Source organism: Solanum lycopersicum, chromosome 7 (genome assembly GCF_036512215.1).
Source record: "Solanum lycopersicum chromosome 7, SLM_r2.1".
Taxonomy (NCBI): domain Eukaryota; kingdom Viridiplantae; phylum Streptophyta; class Magnoliopsida; order Solanales; family Solanaceae; genus Solanum; species Solanum lycopersicum.
This window is the reverse complement of record NC_090806.1, coordinates 68,544,173-68,572,165: the sequence shown is the minus strand read 5'-3', so window position 1 is coordinate 68,572,165 and position 27,993 is coordinate 68,544,173. Positions and strand designations below refer to the sequence as shown.

General features: G+C 34.8%; 5 protein-coding genes, 1 long non-coding RNA gene and 1 other non-coding gene across 8 annotated transcripts; 2 read left to right on the top strand and 5 right to left on the bottom strand.

Annotated features, from left to right (window-relative positions):
• Positions 1 to 20: 20 nt before the first annotated feature.
• On the bottom strand, positions 21 to 5,378 carry LOC104648559 (uncharacterized). Its single transcript, XR_742530.4, has 3 exons — positions 5,256 to 5,378; positions 552 to 605; positions 21 to 435 (listed from the first exon to the last, which is right to left on the bottom strand). It is a non-coding gene; the product is annotated as an uncharacterized lncRNA (long non-coding RNA).
• Positions 4,375 to 8,436, top strand: LOC101244394 (G-type lectin S-receptor-like serine/threonine-protein kinase At4g27290). Its single transcript, XM_010326039.4, has 7 exons — positions 4,375 to 6,059; positions 6,286 to 6,405; positions 6,489 to 6,619; positions 6,708 to 6,918; positions 7,008 to 7,245; positions 7,563 to 7,713; positions 7,811 to 8,436. The coding sequence occupies exons 1-7, from the start codon at positions 4,784 to 4,786 to the stop codon at positions 8,114 to 8,116; spliced, it is 2,433 nt and encodes an 810-aa protein (XP_010324341.1). The 5' UTR covers positions 4,375 to 4,783; the 3' UTR covers positions 8,117 to 8,436.
• A 515-nt stretch (positions 8,437 to 8,951) lies between these two features.
• Positions 8,952 to 11,242, bottom strand: LOC101261728 (uncharacterized). The gene is made up of 2 exons (XM_004244117.4): positions 11,021 to 11,242; positions 8,952 to 9,742 (listed from the first exon to the last, which is right to left on the bottom strand). Exons 1-2 carry the CDS (start codon positions 11,211 to 11,213, stop codon positions 9,138 to 9,140), a joined length of 798 nt encoding a protein of 265 aa, XP_004244165.2. The 5' UTR covers positions 11,214 to 11,242; the 3' UTR covers positions 8,952 to 9,137.
• A 642-nt stretch (positions 11,243 to 11,884) lies between these two features.
• LOC112941944 (U5 spliceosomal RNA) lies at positions 11,885 to 12,001 on the bottom strand. Its single transcript, XR_003247593.1, has one exon. It is a non-coding gene; the product is annotated as a U5 spliceosomal RNA (small nuclear RNA).
• A 565-nt stretch (positions 12,002 to 12,566) lies between these two features.
• Positions 12,567 to 16,114, bottom strand: LOC138337061 (G-type lectin S-receptor-like serine/threonine-protein kinase At4g27290). 2 transcript variants are annotated; one of them, XM_069287554.1, is made up of 9 exons: positions 15,310 to 15,448; positions 15,006 to 15,188; positions 14,529 to 14,845; positions 14,231 to 14,347; positions 13,948 to 14,072; positions 13,670 to 13,880; positions 13,342 to 13,579; positions 13,108 to 13,258; positions 12,567 to 13,018 (listed from the first exon to the last, which is right to left on the bottom strand). In XM_069287554.1, the coding sequence occupies exons 1-9, from the start codon at positions 15,315 to 15,317 to the stop codon at positions 12,725 to 12,727; spliced, it is 1,644 nt and encodes a 547-aa protein (XP_069143655.1). In that variant the 5' UTR covers positions 15,318 to 15,448; the 3' UTR covers positions 12,567 to 12,724. The 2 variants fall into 2 exon arrangements, with proteins under 2 accessions (XP_069143655.1, XP_025888026.2); XM_026032241.2 differs by having other exon boundaries at positions 15,006 to 16,114.
• On the bottom strand, positions 15,751 to 19,920 carry LOC101244686 (G-type lectin S-receptor-like serine/threonine-protein kinase At4g27290). Its single transcript, XM_069287558.1, has 9 exons — positions 18,829 to 19,920; positions 18,430 to 18,749; positions 18,117 to 18,254; positions 17,866 to 17,990; positions 17,586 to 17,796; positions 17,256 to 17,493; positions 17,034 to 17,184; positions 16,664 to 16,942; positions 15,751 to 15,885 (listed from the first exon to the last, which is right to left on the bottom strand). Exons 1-8 carry the CDS (start codon positions 19,773 to 19,775, stop codon positions 16,679 to 16,681), a joined length of 2,394 nt encoding a protein of 797 aa, XP_069143659.1. The 5' UTR covers positions 19,776 to 19,920; the 3' UTR covers positions 15,751 to 15,885; positions 16,664 to 16,678.
• A 3,496-nt stretch (positions 19,921 to 23,416) lies between these two features.
• LOC101244973 (G-type lectin S-receptor-like serine/threonine-protein kinase At4g27290) lies at positions 23,417 to 27,665 on the top strand. The gene is made up of 8 exons (XM_026032240.2): positions 23,417 to 24,757; positions 24,919 to 25,235; positions 25,943 to 26,062; positions 26,147 to 26,289; positions 26,358 to 26,568; positions 26,659 to 26,896; positions 26,983 to 27,133; positions 27,223 to 27,665. The coding sequence occupies exons 1-8, from the start codon at positions 23,787 to 23,789 to the stop codon at positions 27,526 to 27,528; spliced, it is 2,457 nt and encodes an 818-aa protein (XP_025888025.2). The 5' UTR covers positions 23,417 to 23,786; the 3' UTR covers positions 27,529 to 27,665.
• Positions 27,666 to 27,993: the final 328 nt, after the last annotated feature.

The following is a 27,993-nucleotide window of genomic DNA, read 5'->3' as shown; positions in this document are numbered from 1 at the left end:
AATAAAACACAATCAAACAATTCACAAACATGTATATTATTACTTGCATTATATTTATGTTCATGTTCTTGTCTTCAATGCACCAAATTTTGTAACAGGACGAGAGGTGTATTTATCCTCTTGGAAAAATGAAGATGATCCATCTCCTGGTGATATCATACATATCATTGTGATCCTTCAAGATATCCACAGAACATCCTGAAGAAGGGATCAAATGTGATATATCGCTCTGGAGTGTGGAATGGTGGGGCAATAAGCTCAAGAGACAGTACTTTCTATAAAATATGAAATATTTTCAAGTAAGAAAGAGGTGTACTTTGGATATAACCTCACATCTTCAGTTATCGCGACATTGGTACTTAACTAAAATGGTGTAGCACAACTTTTGACTTGGGGTGATGGTTGGGGTCCTTACATCGTAATACCTGGAGATAACTGTTATACGTATAAGTTATGTGGCTCATATGATAGCTGCAACAACAATGATTTTCCAATCCTAGCTATGTGGATGTTTGGACAAATTTGTGCCAAACAATAGGTAAATTACTTACTTGCATTCTGGCATCATCAGTTGGTGTAATTTTTGTATTCCTTAGCCTGCTGATCTACCATGGAATAAGGAATTAGATGACATCCAAGCAAGTTCCGTAGTATTTGCAATTTAAATGAATTCACTTCATTTGCTGTTGGCAGGAAAGTTGGAACAAAGTGGCAATTATAACATGGATTTTAACCGTGTGTCAATTGCGCTGAAGAATTTGAAATACCATTGTTTGATTTATCAATCATATCGAAATGTCATGTCCCGCCACTTTGCCAGTCAAATTTTGCATCCCGATAGGAGCAGAAGAATCTAGAGTTATGGAGAGGCTTATGGAGAACTCTAAAATCCCTTTCATATTTCAACAAGACTTTGGAATATCTGTAGAGAATTCTAGAGGTACCAAAGTGAAATACTTAGAGATTTATAAAGTAATTATTAATTGCACTTTAGCCCCTAAATTGTAGTATAAATAGATGAACATTCATTTACAAAGCATCACTCAAGTTATATGCAATCTTCCAAGCAATAAAATAACTTTCTTCTAAAAGATCTCTAATCTTTTTAAGTCTTTCTTTTCCTTCTCTTTGCTATCTAGCTTCAAATGGGTTTACTTGATCTTACAAGATTCACAATATTAGTTAGACTCTAAGTCCGTGAAAGAATCGTAAGTGTCGCACAGAACATTAGTTAGACTCTAAGTCCGTGACGAAAGGGCTACCAATAACTTTTCAACAGACTGAAACTTTAGATTGGAGAAGTGGCGTTTGGACCTGTTTACAAGTTATCAACACTTGAGGCCTGTTTAGAAATACATCGATTTATGCCTAAAAGATAATTATGCATAGTATAGATGACAGACAAAAAACTTCCCGCTCTTTCAGAGTAAAGCTTCATCTTTAGATTAGTGTACTTTCTCATCAGGATAGTCAAAGAAAATGTTAACATGTGAAGATTGTGATATTTAGGGCATAGTCAAGCAGTTGTCTACAACTTACACACAAGGAGAAAATGAGTTCAAGAACGAAGTTATATATATGACTAAACTTCAACAAAGGTATCTAGTGAAGATTGTTGGTTATTGCATTGAAGATGAATAAAAAATGTTGATATATGAGTACTTGGAATGTTGATTCATTCCTATTTGGTACTATCCACCATCCAATAATATTCTGTAAATTATATACTTCACTGTGAACTGATAATCATAGTACTACTTTCCAAATATTCTGTTACTGAGCTAATGAAATTTTGGCCGATGACACACAAAGCACGGTAATCAACAATATAGCTCAGGGAGTTATATATGTGTGTGCATCAACATTCACAATTGAGGATAATTCACAAAGACCTGAAAACTAACAACATTATGCTAGACAAGAACCTGAACCCAAAGATATCAGACTGCGGCTTGGCAAAAAAAGGTGCAAAAATATGTAAAGAGGATGACATTAGAGCCCAGACAAACCAAGTTATGTTACGTTTTCCAGCAATATCAACTCAAATTTGATTTTTGTGTACATTTTATTTGCGGGGTAACTCTCACCAGAATATGCACTGCATGGTTGTACTCAGTAAAATCGGATGTATTAAGTTTTGGTATCTTAGTATTGGAAATTGTGAGTGAAAAATAGCAATAGACGATTCTCTCATCCAGATCATTACCTTAACCTACTCGGACATGTAAAATTTTCCATTTTCTTTTAATATATCTATCCTAACATATTTATCTACTAGTAACAAATATGTTACAAAACTAAGTCAGCTTGCCGTGATAATAAGCTTGTAAAATGTACATGCATGGGAAACTTGTAAAGAAGGTAACATAGAAGTACTTGATGATCACCTAAATGATTCTTCTTTAAGATTAGCGGTACGATCAACCTGTGTTGGTCTATTATGTGTCCAACAATGTCCTGAAGATCGTCCAAAAATGTCATATGTTGTTGTGATGATGTTAAACAACGAAGGTGCATTGCCACTGGCTAACAACCAGGTTTTTACATAGATCCCAGATAGTGAACAATTAGCTCACTTGTTTGCAACACTTTGTAGCAGTACATGTGGCTAAGCTTGCAACGTGCTGCCATCGGCCTTTACACCAAATTCAATACATATTTTTGGCTTGTTATGTTAATGAACCTTATCTATCAATTTGATGTAAATATTAAATGCGTATAACTATTTTTTGTGGACCTTAGATACCTGGCCATTTGAGGTCAATTTATAATGATGGACCATGCAACTTTTCATAAATGACACGAAAAGCATTTAACACTTTAAGGCTTTTGACTTTATACTCACTCCGTCCAATAATAGTTGTCCATTATTAGTGCCGACAATGAGCGCATATTTGGTAACTCGCCCAATTCGCTCATATTTTTTTGGGTTGGGTGAGTGATTTTTTATATGGGTAAAATATGGATTGATACTCATATTCAACCCATAAAATATGAGTAAAATATCGGTAAACTATGGATAAAATATCGATAAAATATGGACAAAGTATGAATTAACCAAATGGGCTAAGCTTCAACTTTTCTTCACTCAATATTCATGATATAACTAAATATATTGTAACTTCTCTTCCTTTTTATGTCTTCTATAAAATTAATTATTCTTCTCTATAACCGAAATGATTAGTATTGACACTGCTTAAAGTGCATCAAGTTGTTTTAATCCTGAAATTAAATATTCGTTTACTTTGATAAAATACATACATTTGTTTAATATTGAAAAGTTTATAAGATTTTCTTTTACTTTTATGATACAATATAACTAAATAAAGTATTTTAAACAATTTTCATATAAAAAAGACAAATATTTTCTCCATATTGAATTCTTAAGTAGAACACTATTTACTCATGAAAATATGGGTAAATATATATATGGGTAAATTAGTATTTTACCCAACTCATTTGTTACCCAATCAATTATTTCCAATATCAAATATGGGTGGGTTTTTATTATTATCCATTTTATGTTAATTCATTTTCAACTGGCTCAAATTTGACCCAAAACCGTCTATTTGTCACCCTAAACATAATACATAAATGTACCGTTAAATTTGGCCTCAATCGGCATCTACGTCCTCCAACTTTGAGCGTGCAGAAGTATACCCTAAAACTTGTATAAAGTTGAACAAGTAAAACATGTGTCCTAAATTACGAATGACGCAAGTTGGTGCGTAGAACTCCACGTAAGATGCATGAGTCTACTTCTACAAGTTTAAATGTTTATTTGTACACTATCATTTTGAAAGGCATAAAACATTGTATTATGCCATAATTTATGTAGCTCTTGTTCCCTTGTCGATTTCTTCTATAGAATTTTAATGAGACTGCAGTTTTTTGTGAAAAAATTCAAAATCAAATACCAAACATTAAAGGGATGAAAGTGACACAACTTCAGGAGAAAACATAACAATTTTGAAAACTTTCAACAAGAACACAATTCAATTCTGCAACATAATGACTATCAACAATTTTAGTTTTAATTACAATTCTAATTCTGCCAAAATATAGAGAGTAAATCCCCTTTATTTTAGGGCATGGTACAGTAAATACATCCATTTTTAATAATTAACTCATTAATTACTCAACTACCAAAGACCAGGTCAATTTTCACTGCTAATGAATGATGCAGTTGAGACAAATTGCTTCTTTATACAGGAGGGCAAGTGGTGAGCCTAATCCAAAACTCGGTGAATAATGAATCTGCCTTTCTATCTTTTTCCACTTTATCAATCAGACACGTGACATGTACCTAACTCCTACATCATGTATCGCGCTTTTTTACCATATATATCTATTCTAGTCATCCACTTATAAACAGTAAATAAAGTAATGAATGATTCGAGTAAAAGTAGTTGTGTCTGACATCACTAATATATCCTCAAACAAATGAATTAATCCAAAAAAATGCACACTTTTTTTGGATTCTAATGTTTAATTTTGGAGCCTACCATTGCCAATTAGTTGGAGCCCGCCAGAGTCCTGTAGGGTAGCATAGGTAACCCCCATCTACTCAATTGAAAAAGATTGAAGAATTCAAAATCTATTTCTAATACAAAATTCAAAGTATCTATTTGAATTCTGAGGTTAACTACTCGAAAAGAGACGAAAACGACAAGTCAAATATTTGTTGTTTAGAGAGAAATGTCATCTTATAACAGAAATGTTCTTCTTTTGGTTTGATTTTTCACATTTTTCCAAATATTTCCAGAAGGACTAAACAATTTCCATGAAAGGCTTTATCTTTTTCTATTTCTGTTTCTCTAATATAGTGTCATATCTATTCATATTTTCCACTGCTTTAGACACTATATCGAACGATAACTCCATCAAAGATGGACATACCATAGTTTCAGCTGGTGGAAACTTTGAGCTTGGATTTTTCAGCCCTGGAAATTCCAAGAATCGATATATCGGTATATGGTACAAGAATTTACCTAAAGGCAGAGAAGTAGTGTGGGTTGCCAATAGAGTGAACCCACTGAATGACACTTCTGGCATATTAACAGTCAGTAGCAAAGGGATTGTACTACTCAATGGAAATCAAGACGTGATTTGGTCATCGAATTCATCGAGAAGTTTGATAAAACCAGTGGCTCAGCTTTTGGACACTGGAAATCTTGTCTTAAAAGATAACAGTTTGGTAAATAAAAAGGACTATGCTTGGCAGAGTTTTGATTATCCAGACAGTACTTTGTTACCTGGCATGAAGTTAGGCCTTAACTTGGTCACCGGCAAGTATTGGACTATGTCGTCGTGGAAGAGCAGTGACGATCCTTCTCCAGGAGCATATCTGGATCGCCTCGACACCAGTGGTTATCCTCAATTCTTTGTGTGGGAAGGTCCTGCAATAAAGTTTAGCTCAGGAATATGGAATGGACATTTATTTGTTGGAGGACCAAATTTGAAACCAAATCCTTATTATACATTTGAGTTTGTGAACAATGACAAGGAGATTTACTATAAATATGAGCTTATCAATACTTCTCTTCCAAGCAGGTTGGTCTTGAATCCAGCAGGCCTGCTTCAACGACTCTTATGGATCGAACGAAACCAGAACTGGTTCCTTTACTCCACCGGACAGATGGATAATTGTGACCGTTATGCCTTGTGTGGTCAATTTGCACGGTGCAATATCAATGACTCACCTCCATGTGATTGTTTGAGAGGATTTCAGCCTAAAAATCAACAAGAATGGGATACAGCAGATTGGTCTAGTGGGTGTGTACGAAGAACTCCGTTGACATGTGGGACAAGTGACAGGTTTCTCAAGTATTCGAGCGTGAAATTGCCAGATACACGCCATTCCTGGTTCGACAAAAGCATTGGCCTCGAGGAATGCCAAAGGCTGTGTCTGAAAAACTGTTCATGTACAGCATATTCCAATCTTGATGTTAAAAATGGCGGGAGTGGATGCTTACTGTGGTTTAAAGAACTCGTTGATATCAGGGAATACGCTGAACTTGATCAAGATCTCTATGTAAGGATGGCTGCATCAGAATTAGGTAACTCTCCTTATGCTAAGATGAATCATACATTCATACCACAGGGGAATTTTAGTAACTCAGTTGATTGACTATCTGAACTTTCACCTTGTTTTTGAGGGTTCAGTTCCAAATCCCCTTTCCCATTTTCCATTTTTCCTTCCCCTACCCGGCTACCCCCACCCCCATTTCAAAAATAAGAATCATACCGGAAGGTTTTCACAAGTCATAATGAACTTTTTCACAGGTTCAGGCTACATGGGAAACACAAGAATATCAGTCATTGCAATTATATTAACAGTTTCAGCAATCATCCTTGTTGGTTTTCTATTTTGGTTTGCTATGCAGAGAATGAAAGGGGATAGAGGTTAGAAAATTTGTCCGTCACGTTGAAAGTATAGTTATTTCATTCACCTCAATATCTTTACGAAAAGAAGTTCAATTTTACAGGAGTAGGAGAAGGAAAAGGAAAGGGAGATATGGAATTACCTTTGTTTGATGTGATGACTATTTCTGCTGCAACTAATAATTTCTCATCTGATAATATCATCGGAGAGGGTGGTTTTGGATCTGTTTATCGGGTAACTTGAATTTGTATTCTCTCTGTATCTTAGTCAAATATATGAATGATTCTCTTGTGGCTTAGACTTCGCGTGGATTGTGTGACAGGGAAAACTATCAACAGGACCAGAAATAGCAGTAAAGAAGCTCTCCAAACATTCCGGACAAGGTTTTGAGGAGTTGAAGAATGAAGTTGTTCTGATTTCCAAACTTCAGCATAGAAATCTAGTTAGGCTTCTAGGTTGTTGTCTTGAAGGGGAAGAAAGGATGCTAATTTATGAATATATGCCAAACAATAGCTTGGACTTCTTCATCTTTGGTTCGATTCTCTTGACTCATTTCGTCTAAAATTCATCTTATCATATCAGTATTGTTCTGCTAACGCAAAACGAACTGATGTTTCTGCAGATGAATGCAGGAAGAGACAACTTCCCTGGGAAAATCGATTTCGTATTGCAATGGGAATATCAAGAGGGATTCTTTATCTTCACCAGGATTCCAGATTAAGGATCATACATAGAGATCTAAAGACGAGCAACATTTTACTGGACAGTGAATGGAATCCCAAGATTTCAGACTTTGGACTGGCTAGGATTATTGGCTGTGACCAAAACGAAGCAAGAACAAAAAGAGTAATAGGGACATAGTAAGTTCAATTAGATAACTCATTCACGCTTTCATCTTTACCTCTGTTGGTATGCTTATATAGACTTGGGCAATTCACCCTCATAAACTAAATTTGAGTTGAGTTAGACTCAAGTGTCATATTCTTACATGGTATCAGAGCCAGGTAAATCCCGTAGGGCTCCTTGTTCATGCTGGTGGTTTGCTTATATGAAATTGGGTAATTTTCCCCTTATGAGACATGTGTCATATCTTTATGCAGGAAGAGACATGTGTCATATCTTTACAACCTCCACAAAATTACTTAACCCATATTAAACATTATATGTCTTTGTGCAGTGGATATATGTCTCCAGAATACGCAGTTGATGGGAAATTTTCAGTGAAATCAGATGTTTTCAGTCTTGGTGTTCTTCTGCTAGAAATAGTAAGTGGAAGAAAGAACAGAACATTTCGTCATCCAGATCACCACCATAGTCTTATAGGACATGTAAGCAAGATACAAATCCAAACATTTGCTTTTGTCATTTCATGCTACACTTGTATTTCCTACATGTCATTGAAAACTATAATTGATTTTGCTATAGGCTTGGTTATTATGGAACGAAGGAAAAGCCTTGGAACTAATCGATGATTGTTTAAAAGAATCGTTTGTGGAATCCCAAGTGCTAAGATGTGTTCATGTGGCACTGTTATGTGTTCAACGACTAACAGATGAAAGACCAACAATGTCATCAGTGGTATTCATGTTAAGCCATGAAGAAGTGGCATTACCTCAACCAAAGGAGCCTGGTTTCTTCATAGAGAGAAGTATAGCTGAAACAGATGATTCAAATGAGAAAAGGTGTATCAGTGACAATGTTTTGACATTAACAATTCTTCAACCAAGATAGCAATGGCGGAACCAGAAATTCAAGAACCTTCTATGGTATAAAGGTGATTAAACAACTAATGTATATACAATGCAGAATATATGTTCATCCCTATATGCACAGTAAAATATTTTGACAAAGAGTCTTCAACTGAACCCCCTCTAGACCATGCAGCTCTGCCCCTGATTGTTATTGGACGAGCAGTTATTAGCATGCTTACAAGAACAATTGCATATATCTTTCTGATATTTGATTAAGACTCGCGAGCCATCAGGACCATTGTGTCAAGTTGTGCAAATTGTCAGAACATGATGAAAATGGACATATAAGTTGTTACACTGTATGATGACTTAAAGTAGATCTGAATGGCTAAATGATAGCCCTCTGACTTTGTTGAGCAATTATTTTTCCTCGTGACTACAAATCAACATCATGTCCTGGGGGAGTGTTTCTTTGCAATCACATTCATCATATCTTTTTCTACATCTCTATCACCAAACTTGAGTTTTGTGCAACTTTTTTCTGGTTTTTCTACCCCGTGTTCAGTACCAGCTTTGAGGGCAACTATTCAGGATTCCCTCTTTAGCCAGTAAAATTCCTTCCCGGGATTAAAACCCCGGGAAAATCTATTGAAATTACATATCATGCTCATGACAATCTGCATAATATATGGGGCGGGACTTTTTTTGAGAAGTGCTAAACAGGGTAGGGCAAGGCGGGTCGATATCTTAGCAGGTCAAGGCTTGTCTCGTGTTAACCCGTCCTATTGACATCCCTACCTACTTTAAGGTAGGCCAGCTACAACAAGACACCCATAAATCCCAGAATGCCTACCTTCCTAGTTCCTGAAACTATGTAAAAGTAAAACTTTGCATTTGATTCTCATTTGAACAACATACAGATTTATATTCAGAGGTAGTTACAATAAGTAGAAGGAAATGTTCTCGAAAACACTCACAAAATAATAATTCAAAAAATTGAAGTCATTCCCAACAAAAAAAAAGGCCGTTCAATCAAGCCAAAAAACAAATCCCCTGATGGTTCATACTCCTAAGGCATAAAGCAGTGCAACGGAAGCTCCTACAGTGATTGTCCAGAGATATATGGTTTGAGACAAAGTATTAGCACCACTGCATTGGTCATTAGAACCACTGAAGCATCCAGGTCTACTTACCTTAGGCTCAACTCCACCTGTGGAAAAGCTACTCTTTGGTTTGCCATTACTGAAGAGTACACACCAGAAATAGGGGCCACCACCACCGGAGCCACTCACAGCAGCACCAACCTCAGTGTGATTCTTGCTATAGAGAATATCCAAACTCTTGGTATTTCTTATAAGAATATCATTGAATGCTTCAGAAGGTTCCGCATACTTAGATTGACATGCGAGAAATCTTCCAGTTATTTGAGCAAGCGATGATGCCTGCACACCACAGTTGGGGGCAAATTCTTGGGCGAATTCAGATTCAGCAGGTTTCTTTCCATCTGGCCCTCCAACTACTTTACAATCACCTCCGTATGCTTTTATATATTGCAGAGCCAAGCATGCCAAGCCAGGGTTACTGTATAAGGAGGATAATTTATTCGCAGTTCTGTTACTATTAAGGGCAGATACCAGCTCATCAGCAGGATTATCAGTTACCTTGGCTGTAGTTTATCAGGCCAATATATGTGTTAGAGATTGATCATAAAGGCAATAATAGTGAATCAAGATCGAGAAGATATCTGCTTGAAGGAATACACATTGAGAATGACAAGCGTACATTACATCTAAACCCAAGAGGCTTGAGACACATGTCAGTATGCTTTCGATAATTGGAAGTACAAGCAATTATCTAAGACTGACTAATGTTAGAAGAGCTAGAGAAGGAGAGTAAAAATCATTTAGGATGTGACTATAATTCTAGCACACTCATGGAAAGATTATCAACAACAACCATATTAGCAAGAGAGTTATAAGAAGCAAAGGACAAAGATAAAAGATTAGGCACCCACATAGTATCCGAAGGCATAAATTAAAGCAACTTGAGCATTGTCCTTCCATTAGTGGGTTAGAGTCCCACAATTGCTAGGGAAAGACTAATGGTTTGCTTATACGTACTTTGACAATCCTCCCCTCATGAGCTAATTTTGGGGATGTCACACCCTGGTGTCATATTGTTGGAATGGATTAGAGTCTACATTAGTTGGAGAATGACTAGTGATCTCCTTATATGGAATTAGGCAATCATCTTCACATGAGACGGCTTTTGTGGCTAGGTGTTATATCTCTACGGGTATCTTCTCATAATACCACAAATTACAAAGACCGATAAGCCATTTGAGCAGCTTCCCCTAACTATTCACAAAACCAGAATTTGCAGATTGACTAAATAGTTTCTAGTCAGTGCTATAAATGCAACATACCAACAAAATCAGAATTTGTAGGTTGACTACATAGTTTCTGGTCAGAGTGCCATAAATGCAACATGTTCCTATACCATTAGCTAGCTTAACAAGGCAAGAATCACATAGAAACCAATGTTCTATTAGTAAGATATATCTTTAGTAATCTCACAATTATACAAATAACATATTCCAAATCCTTCCGAATACCTCCCAAGGAAACTCAAATTTGCACATTGCTAGTTAATATTGATCACTGTGGAGCAACCAGATAATATCATTAAACAAAGTCTAGAAAAGTAGATCTATAAATCTCAGAAACTATGCACTTTATATACTATAACTGAAATCCTATTAGCATGAACTCAAAATTTTTCAATGCTGAAATTACTAAGCAATCAGCACATTATAGTTTAATCAATAAATTATACACCAAAAATTGAAACTCAATCATTAATTAGATCCAACAGTAAGATAGTTTAAGTAGCAAAACACATTCAAAAATGAAAAAAAATAAAAAGAAGAATAAAGAATCCTTACTTTGAACTTTAGCAGCAGAAGCTGAGATGAAGAAAATGCAAAGAAGAGGAAACCATTGAAGCATTGCCATTTCTGTACAGAAGATGTCGGTGGGAGTGGGGTGGGTGGGTGTAGAGAAGAAGCTAGCTGTTGAGCAGAGGAAAAAAATTGTTTGTACGTCTACTTCGATCTGATGTTTTTTAAAACTCACCATGGTATTGAACTTAATTACAGTAATGCCACCAACTGAATTTTCATTTTTCATTTTCAACTGATAAAAGAATTAAAAATTAATGTATGACCAAACTGCCCCTAAAGAGTCCACGTGATTTCAAAACAACTTGGAACATAAGCTAGTAGAATTCTCTAAAGTTGATGCTCTTACATCCATAGAGTGAGTTTGTGAGTGATTTGAAATTTAAGTTATTATTATTTGTCAAATTTATTATGTACTTTACTTTATTAAAATATTTCATATATTAAGTATGAAAATATTCAAGTTGAGAGCTCCACGAATTCTACAATCTGCAATTCAAATTTATGTTGAGAGCTCCACGAATCCTACAATCTGCGATTCGAATTTAGTCTGTGAATTCCGAGCACCAATTAGGAAACCAAAGACAAAAATTACTTCATAGAGAATAGGTCAACTATGTTTGATAGAATATATTCATTGTCTCCCAAAATTGTAATGCATTATAATAATTGATATAGATAACATTCATATTCTAAAATTAAACAAATTATATCACATAATATTATAACTTATAAATGGTTGAAACTAGAGTTGTTAGGAGTACAATTGAAATAGATAACATTAATAGCCTAGAACTAAACAAATTATTTCACATAAACATTATAAATGGTTGAAACTAGAGTTGTTGGGAGTCTCAATGAAGAGAACCCCTCCAAAAATTGGCATATGCCACTAATTGCAGCGCGTACACGGTATTCTTTAGTAAAAGGCGAAAGAATAGTTCGCTATGTACTCACTGCGTGGCTGCGTCATTATATTTGCCTAGCTGTGCTGCATTTGTATATTGTGACAACTTTTGAATTTACTCGTTGTTTATCGATGTGGTAATATTCGGGTCGCCTCACTTCTTTCTTGCTGATTCTGAAGAAGTATATGCTCACAAGTGACTGATGAAATGTCCAATAGGATGTTTTGGACTGAGCATCTTGATTTTCCTATGCAGGTTTGGTTATAACTACATTCAAATTAAATATTTATACATATTCATAGCATTTCCCAGTTCACATACATTGCTTAAATAAAGTTTATCTGGTTCATGATAGTTCCGCCCTTGACTTTAAGTTGACCTTATAATGGCATTGAGTTGTGTGATGAACACTCAGAATTAATTGCAGTTTCTAGTTGTTCAAATTGCATCTTGTATGGTAACTTTAAACAGTGGTGGATCAAGATTTAAAGTTAATGGGTTCTGAACTAGCCAACTGAATCTATAGTTCATTTTAGTTATACATATTTCCGGGATCTATTAATAAGCATATATACTAGATTCGTCCAATCTAGTATCTAATAAGTAATATTGTAGCTCTGCACTGACTTTAAGTTGGACTTAGAATGGCATTGAGTAGTGTTCATTTATTTGCCCTGCCTTGATATGAAACTGGCATTAAGCTGCCTCTTTTAGTATACTCTATCATATATAAACTAGTACAAGTAAACACATTTCAAAACATCCAATAGTGATTATTTCTCTATCTTGGCTCAAGAACAGTTAACGTCGCGTTGTTACTTAGACATTCTTCATCAGTAGATTCCATTGGATTCCTCTCTGTGAAGAAACCTGGATGCCTTGGTTGAGGAAGAACCAGACCTTCATTTCCCAACCAAAAAACCACTGATGCCATTATAGGCCTGTCCTCTGGGAGTTTCTGGACGCATAACAAACCGACCTGGATGCATCTCAACACTTGAGATTCTGAAAATGATTCTTTCAAACGTTCATCCATGAATTCCAACGCGTTGCCTTCAGTCCAAAGTAACCATGCCTATATTACAAACAGAACAACACATTCATACAGTTGTAATCACAATAGGAAGCTAAGAGTGAATAAAGGGAATGAAGTTTTGTGCTTACATGTCCCAAGAGATTGTGATGATGTTCCAAATGACGAAAATTCCTGTTCTTTCTGCCACTAACTATTTCAAGAATAATTACACCAATGCTGAATACATCGGATTTTACTGAATATTTCCCATCAACAACATACTCCGGGGACATATATCCACTACATCAATTCAATAAGTTTATGATCATGTACTGATCTAATATAATAAAGATTCTACGATTTAAAGATGTGTAGAAACTTACTATGTCCCTACTATACTCTTAGTTTCTCCTTCCACTTGATCTCCACCAAATATCTTGGCAAGGCCGAAGTCAGAAATTTTGGCATTCATGTCAGTATCTAATAAGATGTTGCTGGTCTTGAGATCTCTGTGAATAATTCTTAATCTTGAGTCCTGGTGAAGGTAAAGAAGACCTCTAGATATTCCTATAGCAATTTCAAAGCGGTTCTTCCATGAAAGTGAAGTTTTTCTGCTTGGATCTGCACAACGGAGAACTAATCATTGAGTGATGCAGAGATATTGAGGACGTATATCAAGTACTATTTACTAATGGATCATGAAAAGCAGACCAAAAATGAAATAGTCCAAGCTAGCATTGGGCATAAACTCATAGATGAGCATCCGTTCTTCTCTTTCAAGGCAGCAACCCAAAAGCTTGACAAGGTTCCTGTGTTGCAGCTTGGAAATGAGAACGAATTCATTTTTTAACTCTCGTAAGCCTTGTCCAGAATGCTTTGATAACCTCTTCACTGCTATCTCTTGTCCATTTGGTAGGATACCCTGCAATTTCTATCAAGGGTCAAACATGCCATTTTAAGTTAGACGTTGAGGATCAAAGTTGATTTACCTTGTAAACCGGTCCAAATCCACCCTTCCCGATCACATTCATAGCAGAGAAGTCCCCAGTGGCAGTAGTAACAGTAACTAAATCAAACAATGGAAGCTCCATGTCCTCATTTTCAACTTCTGGACCTGTCAATATACATACACCCACCACAAACATGATATCAATGAGAATTTAGTAAAGGCAACCAATGTCAGCTAGATAGAAAATTCACCCAGCCAACACAGCATTTAGACTTGACAATTTTCTTATAAAGTTGTAGACAAGAGTGACTCAAGTATATTACCTATTCTTCTTTTCCTTCTTTGGAAGTAAAACCAAGCTAAAAAGCTGAGGATAAATGTTGCTACCACTGCTGAAATGACACCAATCAGGACTGACATCTTTCTCCTTTGCTTCCTGTCTGAATATGTTCAATAATTAGTTCAAGCAGTCTTCAATTTACATATACGTCTCATTTTGTTTTGAAGCGCAGCCTGCAAACTTGGTAATAAGTAATTTATTGACGGGGATTCTTCCGTTTCAAAGAGCTGTGCATTTATATTGAACAACAAAACGAAAATGGTGCAGAGTAGGGTCATTACCTATTTCTGAAGCAGCAACTCTCACAAACAGGTTTTGCTCATTTTGGCTCAACTCTCGAATATCAATGAGATCTCCGAACCATAGTAAGCATCCACTTCCGCCATTTCTGACATCAAGATTTGAGTAGGCTGTACAGTTGCAATTAGCTAAGCATAATTTCTCACATTCTTCAAGGTTAATGCTCTTATTAAACCAGGAGTTTCTAGAATCAGGCATCTTGATGCCTGTAAATTTAAGAAAACCGTCTTTGTTACAATCCAAAGAAGTGCTCCTAACACAACCAGAAGACCAATCTGCTGCAGACTGTTGAGGAACCCTGTGAAGTCATAATTAAGTAATCAATATAATATCTATGTGCTTGGTCCAAGAAATAGAATCAAACACACACATGAAGGGGCGTGTGAGATCATAACTAAGTAATCAAGTGTGTTATCGCTAATAGCTTAAGGTGTGATGATCACTCATTTTAACAATACCTAGGATTGAAACCTTGCAAACAGTCACATGGAGGGGAGTTATTGATGTTGCAACTTGAATAAGGACCGCATAAAGCAAAACGACCACAGCTATCAAACTGTACTGTTGAGTACAGAAACCAGCTTTGACTGCTCTCAATCCATGTTAGGTGTTCTATCAGCCCTTCCGGGTTGAGCACCATCCTGCTGGGCAGTGACTCGTTCTTAAGCTTGAATTGGTAGTAAATTTCCTGCTGATTAATTATAAACTCGGAAGTGTAATGTGTATTTGGTCTACTGTTAGCACTAACAGTAAATGCATTACCTTTCCATATCCCTGAGCTAGACACTATAGTTGAATTTTTCCACACAAACAATTGCGGGTATCCATGAGAATCAAGACGGTTTATATATTCACCAGGAGAAGGATCATCAATGCTCTTCCAAGACGACATATACCAATCCATGCCCGTGACCAAATTACGTCCAAGTTTCATTCCAGGTATAAAAGTATTTCCTGGATAATCAAAACTCTGCCATGCGAAGTTAATTTCCAGGTCTCTTTCATTTCCATCATTGACAACAAGGTTCCCGGAATCCAGGATCCGTGCTTTTGGATCCTTTAACGGTCTTGATGAGTTTGATGACCAAATTGATGTATTGGAATTATCAACAAGTACAAGAATTCCATTGGGTTTGAGTATTAACACTCCTGATGTGTCATTAAGTGGAATATCTCTGTTTGCTACCCAGACAACAGTTTGAGTTGATATCTTCTTGTACCATATGCCTACGTAACGATTCTTCGCATTTCCAGAACTGAAAAATCCAAGCTCATAAATCCCACCAGCTGAAACAATTGTGTCACCGTCTCTAATGGATCTATCTGTTGTGATCGTGTCTGATTCCGCGGAAATTAGTAAGATGAAGAAAAAATGGGAGCAAAGGAATAAAATCAGTAGCCCTTTTGATAGATTCTGACTCATGTTTAAAAGCATTGACACAGAAAAGAATACTGATTAACTTCTTTTTTTTTTGGTCATGTCCAAAAATGTTTCTATATAAAGAAAATTAAAAAAATAAAACACTTCTTTGAATACTCTAAACCTCTTAATGAAAGGTTAATCACAACTACTTCTAAGAATTAGATGTCAAAGTCTGAACTTGTCAAAAGTTGTACACCTTTGACTTCCCATTTCCACCATAACCTAGCGTTTGCAATTGCACGCTATAGAATTATTCGTACAAACATATGGCATGCAACTATTTTCTCGATGTAAACACATGTAATATATTCGAGTAAATTGCCTAAAACCTACCTAAAATGAGTTGGTATTAATGACGATGTGACATCTTGGACTAGTAACAGCAGACTAAGAAAAAAAGAAACTGATGTCTTTTTTATTTTCTATTAATATTAATGCATTCATTTTAAAAAGTTGTAAAGTCACCAAAGAATAGTTTGCCATGCTGCAAGAAGAATCTTCAACTTCTTGAATGGAAGTCATTTTTGATGAGGAGACTTTAGTTTCTACCATAAAGTCGGATTTTCCAGTGTGAATCCGGATTAATTGTGCTACAAAGCGTGTACTAAATGTGTGCACACACTTTCCGGTTTTCTTCTGAATAATTAGATATAATTTGTGGTTGATTGAACTTGGATTCCACAATGGCCTTACCTCGATTACAACGAGCTAACTTATAAACTGAGCTGATTCTGTTGATTCCATTGAATTCCTTTCGATAAAAAATCCAGGCTGCTTTGGTTGAGGAAGAACCAGGCCTTCATTTCCCAACCAGAAAACTACTGATGCCATTGTAGGCCTATCCTCAGGGTGTTTTTGGGCGCACAACAAACCAACCTGGATGCATCTCAACACTTGAGATTCCGCAAATGATTCTTTCAAACATTCGTCCATCAGTTCCAACGCTTTGTCTTCAGTCCAAAGTAACCATGCCTAAATCACAAACAGAACACATTTATACAAATGCATTCACAGTTAGAAAAAGTGAGTTAAGGGAACAAAGTTGAGTGTTATATGTGCTTACATGTCCCAAAAGATTGTGATGATGTTCCAAATGACGAAATTTCCTGTTCCTTCTGCCACTAACTAGTTCTAGAATGATGACGCCAATACTGAATACATCGGATTTTATTGAATATTTCCCATCAACAGCATACTCAGGTGACATATATCCACTGCACCAACTCATCAAATTTAAAATTCAAGTACTGATTGAATGTCTATTATAAAGTTTTGTACAACTTACTATGTCCCTATCACTCTCTTAGTATTTCCTTCCACTTGTTCTCCGCCAAAAATTTTGGCAAGGCCAAAGTCAGCAATTTTGGCATTCATGTTGCCATCTAGTAAAATGTTGCTGGTCTTGAGGTCTCTATGAATAATTCTAAATCTTGAGTCCTGATGAAGGTATAGAAGACCTCGAGATATTCCCACAGCAATTTCAAAACGATTCTTCCATGTAAGTGAAGCTTTTCTGCTTGGATCTGCACAATGTAGAACCAATTCTTGAGTGATACAGAGATATTGAAGACTTATCAAGTAGTAATATTTAGTTAATGAATCACGAAAAGCAGACCAAAAATGAAACAGTCCAAGCTAGAGTTGGGCATAAACTCATAGATTAGCATCTTTTCTTCTCCTTCAAGGCAGCAACCCAAAAGCTTGACAAGGTTTCTATGTTGCAGCTTGGAAATGAAAACAATTTCATTTTTTAACTCTTGAACGCCTTGTCCAGAATACTTCGATAGCTTCTTTACTGCTATCTCTTGTCCATCTGGTAGAATACCCTGCGATTTTCTCTCAAGGGTCAAATATTTTCCCTTCTCGCTTTTAGTTGAAGATCAAAGTTGATTTACCTTGTAAACCTGTCCAAAGCCACCCTCACCAATCACATTCGCAGAAGAGAAACTTTCAGTGGAAGTAGTAACAGTAACTAAATCAAACAATGGCAACTCAAGGTCATTCTTTCCAACTTCTGAACCTGTCAACATATATTTTCCGATCACAGACATGATATAATTGAACTTTTCCTCAATCATTTGATAAAGTCGAACATGTTAGCTAGATGGAGGTAGAAAAGCATTCACAGTTAACAATTTTCTAATACCTCCAGTATGTTTGTCTGTTTTTTTGTTCCTTCTTTGGAAGGTAAACCAAGCTACAAAGATGAGGATAAAAGTTGCTGCTAGTGCTGAAATGACCGCAATCAGAGCTGGCCACTTTCCCCTCCAAGTCCTGACTGGATCTGTTTAATACAAAAGACGTCCATAAGCAGTCTTCAATTGAATGAATTGACAATATCAGTATGAATTGCTTCCGCAACTATCAGTGACATCAGATAGTAAAGTTCCTTAAATTCTAAAGAGTGGTGCTTATATTGTGCAAAAGAACACGAAAATGGTATAGAGTAGGGTCATTACCTAATTCTGAAGCAGCAACTCTCACAAACAGGCGTTGCTCATTTTTGTTGTACTCTCTAATATCAATGAGCTCACCGAACCATAGTAAACATCCACTTCCGCCATTTCTTATATCAAGATTTGAGTAGGCTGTACAATTGCAATCAGCCAAGCACATTTTCTTGCATTCTTCAAGATTCATGCTTACATTATACCAGGAGTGTCTAGAATCCGGCATCTTGATATTCGTAAATTTAAGAAAACCATCTTGGTTACAAGACAAAGAAGTTTTCCTTATACAACCATTAGACCAGTCCACTGCATACCATTGTTCAGGATACCTATGAAGACATAATTAACGAATAAATATGGTATTAAAACGGACAGAGGAGTCGTGTGAAGGCATATTTTTAACAATACCTAGGCTCGAAACCTTGCAAGCAGTCACATGGAGGAGAGTTATTGATGTTGCAACTTGCATAAGGACCACATAAAGCAAAACGATCACAATTATCAGATTGTGTTGATACATAGACTATCCATCTCTGATTTCGCTCAATCCATGTTAGGTGTTCTACCATTCCAGCCTGATTGATCACTACCCTGGTGGGCAGGGACTCGTTTAGCTCGTATTTAAAGTAAATCTCCTTCTGTTTAATAACAAACTCGAAAGCATAATATATAGCTGGTTGATTTTTTGGACTACTGCTAAATGTGATACCATTCCATGGCCCTGTGCTATATACTATAGATGAATTTTGCCACACGAAAAATTGTGGGTATCCATGAGAATCAAGACGTTCTATATATTCACCAGGCGCAGGATCATCACTGCTCTTCCATGACTCTATGTACCAATCCATGCCCGTGACCAGATTACGTCCAAGCTTCATCCCAGGTAGTAAAGTATCTCCTGGATAATCAAAACTCTGCCACGCGAAATTAACTTCTGGATCACTATCATTTCCATCAGTCACAACAAGGTTACCAGAATCCAGGAGCCATGCTTTTGGATTCGTCAACAATCTTGATGAGTTTGAAGACCAAATTGAGGCATTGGAATTACGAAGAAGTACAAGAATTCCATTGGGATTGAGTGATAACACTCCTGAATTGTCATTCAGTGGGAAGTTTCTGTTGGCAACCCAGACAACAGTTCTAGTTGCTATCTTCTTAAACCATATGCCAACGTAACGATTCTTCGAATTTCCAGGGCTGAAAAATCCAAGCTCAAAAACCCCTCCAGCTGAAATAATTGTGTCACCATCTCTAATTGGTTTCTCTGTTGTGATTGTGTCTAATGCAGTGGAAATTAGTAAGACTGGAAGAAAAATTGAGCAAGAAAATAAAAAATGTTTCCCTTTCATGATTCTGATGATTCGTGCCTTCGATTTTTCGAAAAACTTAAAGTCTTAATAACACACACAAACACCAGTTAACTTTTTTCACTTTAAAACTGTTGAGAGGCAGCTAAGAATTAGGATGTGATAGGTCTGAACCTGTTCATTGTTGTATACCTTTGACCTCTAAAAGTGTTAAATATGTGATATATGATTGAACATTCGATAATAATGCTTAATCGTAGTTAATTTACTGGCAATATATAGATAGATACTCAAACTTGTCACCAACTACTCGTTAGACACCTCTAGTTGGCATAAATGTGGCTCGAGCACGAGTAAGGCAAACTTAACGTGTGAGCTACAAACTGCCATGACATGTTAAATGATGCTCAAACTATGTATATATACATGGGTAAAATTAAATTTAAAATGTACACATATATAAGCTTTTGCCTAATCATATGCATATTCAACTCTATGAAACAAAAACCATGCTGATTAATTAGTGTCATCTAGGAATTAGATTAGTACCTACAGGTCTATTACAAAAACAATAACATACTATCGGAGAATGTCAATATCGTGTCTATGGCAAGGCCCGGTAGGACTAGGTTGGTCCGGCTTGGAGTCATGATCAAACATTACGTTTGCTTGGTGGACTTACTTAAGAAATAAAATTATGTTTTTTTGTTAAAAGCGATAACTTATGGTATGACAATAAACGTTTGATCCTAAATGTTACTAATGCTGTGAGGATTCAATAATTTAAAATGGATCCTATTTGCATAGGGTAAAGGAATTGATCAAATGAACCTCTTCATCATGCCCTTTAATGTCAGAAAAAATGTTGCATATATGACATGAACCACAATTTAATGATAAAGAAGGTTTTATTTGTATTATTAGAGTGTTAGCTGTCAATAACTGAATAAAAAAATATTTTGTATTATTAAAGCAAGTGGGCTTATTGAAAGCATGTTATTTTGTCGGTAAGCAAGGCTACCTTACACAAGCGGCTAAAATAATTTATGTAATCTGTAGTTTGATAGAAATTAAAGAGCCATAAAAATAATTTTAAAAAAATAAATAGAAAAATATTAGAATGGATATGCACTTAAAATTTCTATCGCATTATTATAATTAATTAAAATACATATTTATTTCATTTATTCATTTGATTATATAAAATACATACTCTCTATGTTTCATAATATTTATTCATATGATTAAATATAGTTGATCCAAAGTACTTATCACAAAAATATAATTTATTTTAAAAGATTTACTTTTCATTTAATTAAATTCTTTTTGAAAATTTTAATATTACAAAGTTCCAAAAAAATTCCTCCATTGCTAATCTTGATTGATAAGGCACATAAATAAAATGTATTGATTATCAAATGCGGATAAATTTAGCTTGTTTAAAGAGCATGTAAAGAGAAAAATGGACAAATAATATGCGACCAAAGAAGAAATACTCTATTTACAACTTAAATTTACTTATTTTACGAAATACTTAAGAAACAATTTGTGTTTGTTAATAAATTTTATCAAATAAGTTATAAATTAATAAATATAATTTAATTCGGATGGTTCTTGAATCTTTTTGACATTAATAAACCAATCTCACATTGATGAAAGAAAGAACTGGGCAATTGTCAGCGCAATAATAAATATCCAATAGTTTTAATTTTTAAGTTTCCACCCAACTAAAATTAATGATTTATCGTTCATTTTTATTATGAATAGTTGGTTTATAAATAATATTTGTCATTTTATATAAATAATATACAAAATTATATTATTTTTTCTATTTTATTTTTGTGAGTTATTAGTGATGAATGTAATATTTGACTAACATAAAAAATAAAAAAAGTGAATAGTTCGTGTTCGTTAGTCATATTAGTTGATCAAAATAAATCAATTTATATTCATTGAATGAAAAGTTTAATACTTTAAAAAATATATAAGGATAAAATGATAAATTTAATTAATTTCTTAATGCACCTGAAATAAAAAATAATGACATACTAATAAAAATGAAAGAAGAACTAATTTCGACTAGAAAATTAACGTTAAAATTATTTTCTAACTGTGAAAGCAAATTGCAATAGTTCAAGTAGAAAATTATATGTGCAGCATATGAAAACTTGTCTTTTTGTTTTTATTTTTTCTCAGTATAATATTACAATATGCTGACCTTTTTTTTTTCTGCTGAAAATATGGTGATTTCGTAACGATTTAAAGAGGAAAAAAAGAAATGGATGTGTCAACCTTATTTCGACATGATTAATTACGTAAGGAAACGGAAAAAAATATTTCGTTGTATTTTCTTTTAATCTGTCACATCATTTAAAAGAATTTATCAAATATTTGTCTCTTCAAAAAAAATTTATCAAAAAGACATAAATCAATTTCAGGGATAATGTTTGCACTTTTTATCGCTTAAATAATGATGATTTTTTATAATATTCGATTACTTCTATTTAATTTTTCATTAAGTTAATATGTGTTTTTTAAATCCCTTTATAAAAATATGTAGTTTTTAGGTTATTGGTTGAATAATATCACTCTCAAATATGTAATACAATCATAAAATCAACGTAATACAACAACAATGAAATGATCTAATACTAAATAATTCATCAACGTTATAGAAATGATTTAACACTAAATAATTCACTAACGTTATAAAGATTCAAGATTAGAGAGATAAAAAAAAACATAAATTAATTAAGATTATACATTTAATCAGATTAAGTCAAAAGATTACAACTTTGAAAACTAGTCTTAGGTTGTTAGCCGCCTCTAGAGTTTTTGGAAAGCAAATATTAGTTCGTTTCCTTAAAATTATGGGAAAATTAAAGAGTTTTACATTTTACACCTAATTAATAATATAATTTAATAGTTATTGAATTGAAAATCAGGAGATAAAAGTAAAAAATGTCAAAAGATTTTATTTCAGGTAATAGGTCTTGCATCATATACATGTACGATGGAAGGTAATTGTACATCATAAAATTTATCGAGATAAATTTATTTAAATTTTCATTTTTTTTACATCAAAAATATATAAAATATATTAAAAACTTCAATAAAATATTAAATTTAAATCCGTGATTCCATATTCTGACACTATTATAAATTGAATTTAAAAAATATTAAAAATTAAATTCATTAAATTTTTAAATTTAAATTATAATCATTGAATTTTTAAATTTGAATCTATCTATAAATCTATACAAATTAAACTAAAAAAATAACATATATTTCATAAAATTATTCGAGATAGGCTTAAATTGGTCGCGATCACTGAGCCATAAAATAAACCCATTGCATCCAGACAAAAGTTGGTTGACCATGCTGACAAAGTTTTAACAATAAATTGTCACCTCCACCCCATCTCTATATTTATTACACAAAGCTAACCTTTTCTTTAAAAATATGAAAAAATGATATACTCAAATCATGCGGTGGTGGTGATAATATTTTATTTTTAATTGGAGATTTTAAGTTCGAGTATTGAATATAAAAAAAAATTATTAAAGTGAATTTGAGCTTCGAATATAAATTAAATGACATTGAAAGTATTATCTCTCTGAATGAGCTGAGCCGAGTTGAATCCGAATTAATATTTAATTATTGTACCATTTTTAATGTCACCTATCTCATCAAACATAACAAGAATCTTCAAAATGGTCCAAATTGATATCAAGCTTTTATTATATTCGTGGAGTGTACTGCAAAATTGCGGTGGGTAATTTTTAGTTAAAAATACAGTTTTCGATTATTGATTGGTTCAACATGTCAAAGATTTACTCTGTCAAATTAAATTGTTTATTTGATCACTAGCTAAGTTTTGAATGTGCAACTTATAATACTGTGCGAAGTTTAAGGAGCTATCGCGATATTTAGCCTGTTATTTATAAGTCGAATATATCGCGATAAATAGCCTATTATTTATAAGTCCAATATTGTAGACATGACTTTCTGATTCCAAACTGGTGGGCAGAAAGAAGTTAAGTTTGACAATCAATGGTATTGATTTTGTTTTTTGTGTCAGCTATGTTGAGGCTCTTCATTTGCTGTCAATTTCTCTTCATGTTACTAACTTCTGCTGCATTAGACACAATCACTACAAATAAATCTATTAGAGATGGTAATACAATTGTTTCAGCTGGAGGGGTTTATGAGCTTGGATTTTTCAGCCCTGGAAATTCGAAGAATCGTTACGTTGGCATATGGTACAAGAAGATATCACCTACAACTGTTGTCTGGGTTGCAAACAGAGACATTCCACTTAATGACACTTCAGGAGTGTTAACACTTAATCCCAATGGAATTCTTGTACTTGTTGATAAATCCAATGTCTCAATTTGGTCATCAAACTCATCAAGATTGTTAAAGAATCCAAAAGCAAGGCTCCTGGATACCGCAAACCTTGTTGTTAGTGACGGAAATGATAGAGATCAGGGAATTAATTTCGCGTGGCAGAGTTTTGATTATCCAGGAAATACTTTATTACCTGGAATGAAGGTAGGAATAGATTTGGTTACGGGGATGGATAGGTATGTAACGTCGTGGAAGAGCACAGATGATCCTACTCCTGGTGATTATGTAGATCGTGTTGATTCACATGGATACCCGCAATTGTTCTTGTCGAGAAATTCATCTGTAGTGTTTAGCTCAGGGCCATGGACTGGTGCTGCATTTTCTAGTAGTCCTAGTAATAAACCATCTTTGTATTATACGTTCGAGTTTGTTATCAATCAGAAGGAAATTTACTTCAAATATGAGCTTAAGAGTGACTCTTTGCCCACCAGGGTGGTGCTCAACCCGGATGGAGTGATACAACACCTAATATGGATTGAGCATACTCAGAGCTGGTTTCTCTACTTGACAGCACAACTTGATAATTGTGATCGTTTTGCTTTATGCGGACCTTATTCAAGTTGCAACATCAATAACTCCCCTCCATGTGACTGTTTGAAAGGTTTTGAGCCTAGGTTTGTATTTGTTAAACTATGTGATCATCTCCTGTTAAGCTATCAGAGAGAGTGCACTTTTGAATTTTGATTTCTAAGTTATGTTTTCACACACCCCTCATGTGTGCGCTTGATTCTTTTTCTTGGACCAAACATGTGTAATTATTTTCTTGCCTTCACAGGTATCCTCAAGAATCTGCAGCAGACTGGTCTAGTGGTTGCGTAAGGAGAACTTCTTTAAATTGTACCCATGATGGTTTTCTTAAATTTACGCGTATCAAGATGCCTGATTCTAGAAACTCCTGGTATAATGAGAGAATGAACCTTGAAGATTGCGAGAAAATGTGTTTAGCTGATTGCAATTGTACAGCCTACTCAGATCTTGATGTTAGAAATGGCGGAAGTGGATGCTTACTATGGTTTGGAGAACTCATAGATATACGAGAATTCAGCCAAAATGAGCAAAATCTATATGTGAGAGTAGCTGCTTCAGAATTAGGTACTGAACCTACTCTGCATAAATGCACAACTCTTAAAATTCTGCTCTTATATACTCAACTGATGGACTTTAAAGTTGATTAGGTGCTTTAGTAGTTGGTAATATGGCGATTTCATTGTAAAGTATTTATCAGCCATTAGATGGTTGCACATGTACTTATTAGGAGCTGATAATCTAGTAAAAAATGTATTCTACTTAGTGTGATGATCACCCTTATCCTCATTTTCTGTGGTACTGGAACGGAAGTATAGCTTGCTGCAAAGAGCATTTGAATAATTTCAAATCTTACTCTACGACTATATGGATACTAGGACATAACTAGTAAGTAGGATTTCTAAGGGATGAGACACTCCATTCCCTTTGAAGGCTTAAAAATATGCTAGACCTCATGACAGATCAAGACTGTTGACAACGTGTGGTAGTGATATGCATTCTGTCCTCTAGTAGTGCCGCTTGTAATCAGTGCCACTGTACACTAATATGTGTATCTTTGAAAGAAGATATCCGATTTAACAAGCAGCTTGTAATCAAATAAACATGGAAGTATTTTTCAGTAATCTTGTTGATTGAAAGCCCTGGTCAACAAGTTACTAAGTCCGCAGGGCTTCATAACAAAATAAGTACTACAATCAATGCAATTAACTACTGATATGGCTAACTCGTATGTAAATTGAATACTGATTAGAACTAATATAGAACATGTTCAGACAGGACGCGGAGGAGAAAGAGGTCAGTCCTGATTGATGTCATTTCAGCAGTGGTAGCAACACTTATCCTCAGTTCTTTAGCTTGGTTTTATGTCCAAAGAAGGAAAAGAAGAAGAATAGGTAAATATACCTAAGGTACTCTAGTCTATCTGGCTGACATTGTTCGCCTTTACCAAATTCTCATTGATATCATGTTTGTGGCAGGCGAATGTATATTGACAGGTTCAAAAGTTGAAAATGAGGACATGGAGCTTCCATTGTTTGATTTAGTTACTGTTACAAGTTCCACTGGAAACTTCTCTTCTGCTAATGTGATTGGGGAAGGCGGATTTGGACCGGTCTACAGGGTAAATTAACTTTGATCTTCAACTTCTAGCTGGAAGTGGCATCTTTAACCCTTGATAGAAAATTGCAGGGTATCCTACCAAGTGGACAAGAGATAGCAGTAAAGAGGCTATCGAAGTATTCTGGACAAGGCATTCAAGAGTTAAAAAATGAAATCGTTCTCATTTCCAAGCTGCAACATAGGAACCTTGTCAAGTTATTGGGTTGCTGTCTTGAAGGAGAAGAACGGATGCTAATATATGAGTTCATGCCCAACGCTAGCTTGGACTATTTCATTTTTGGTCTGTTTTTTCGTGATTCATTGGCTATACTAGTACTTAACAAGCCTTCAATATCTCTGATCACTCAATGATTAGTTCTGCATTGTGCAGATCCAAGCAGAAAAGCTTCACTTGGATGGAAGAATCGTTTTGAAATTGCTATGGGAATATCTCGTGGTCTTCTTTACCTTCACCAGGATTCAAGATTGAGAATTATTCACCGAGATCTCAAGACCAGCAACATTTTATTAGATACTGACATGAATGCCAAAATTTCTGACTTTGGCCTTGCCAAAATTTTTGGTGGTGACCAAGAGGAAGGAAAAACTAAGAGAGTAATAGGGACATAGTAAGTTTCTACACATCTTTAAATCACAGAACCTTTATTACATTTAATCATTACATCATGAGCATAAATATATTGAGTTGATGCAGTGGATATATGTCCCCGGAGTATGCTGTTGATGGGAAATACTCAGTAAAATCAGATGTATTCAGCATCGGTGTAATCATTCTTGAAATAGTTAGTGGCAGAAAGAACAGAAAATTTCGTCATTTGGAACATCATCACAATCTCTTGGGACATGTAAGCACAAAACTTCATTCCCTTTATTCACTCTTAGCTTTCTATTGTGATTACAACTGTATGAATGTGTTGTTCTGTTTGTAATTTAGGCATGGTTACTTTGGATTGAAGGCAACGCGTTGGAACTGATAGACGAATGTATCAAAGAATCCTTTTCAGAATCTCAAGTGCTGAGATGCATCCAGGTTGGTTTGTTATGCGTCCAAAAACTCCCCGAGGATAGGCCTACAATGGCATCAGTAGTTTTCTGGTTAGGCAATGAAGGTCTGGTTCTTCCTCAACCAAAGCAACCTGGTTTTTTCATAGAGAGGAATTCAATGGAATCAACAGAATCATCAACTGATGAAGTATATGTAAGTAGCAGCGTGTCGATAACAGTTCTAGAGCCAAGATAGACATAAAATTCCAGTTGAAAGTTTTGAAATGTACACACTTTTTTCTTATTGTCAATATGAGCTCTAGTGTATATATGACAGTAATGTTCTTGTCAAGAGTTCCAAGTACGAAAATCATATTTGCAGCATGACAAAAACTTGCCTTTTTTATTATTTATCCTTAGTTATCTTATTATATGGTGACTTTACAATATGAAAAGGAAAAATGAGGTGACAATATGCAATAATTTTAGAGAGTTAGAGGTTTTTGTTCATGCTTTTAGAAAGAAAATAAAAATATTTTTTAAGTTGTAAAGTAAACGAAAATACTGTAGTGTTTTTCTCCCAAGTACTTTTGGAACCTTGGCCATGAAAAAGTGAGAAGTCAAACACAAATTTGCTTTGATAAAAAAAAAAGGTTCAAAAAGTATTTGTATTAAAAAAAAAGCACTTTTCAAAATGTGTGAATATTGAAAATTTGACCAA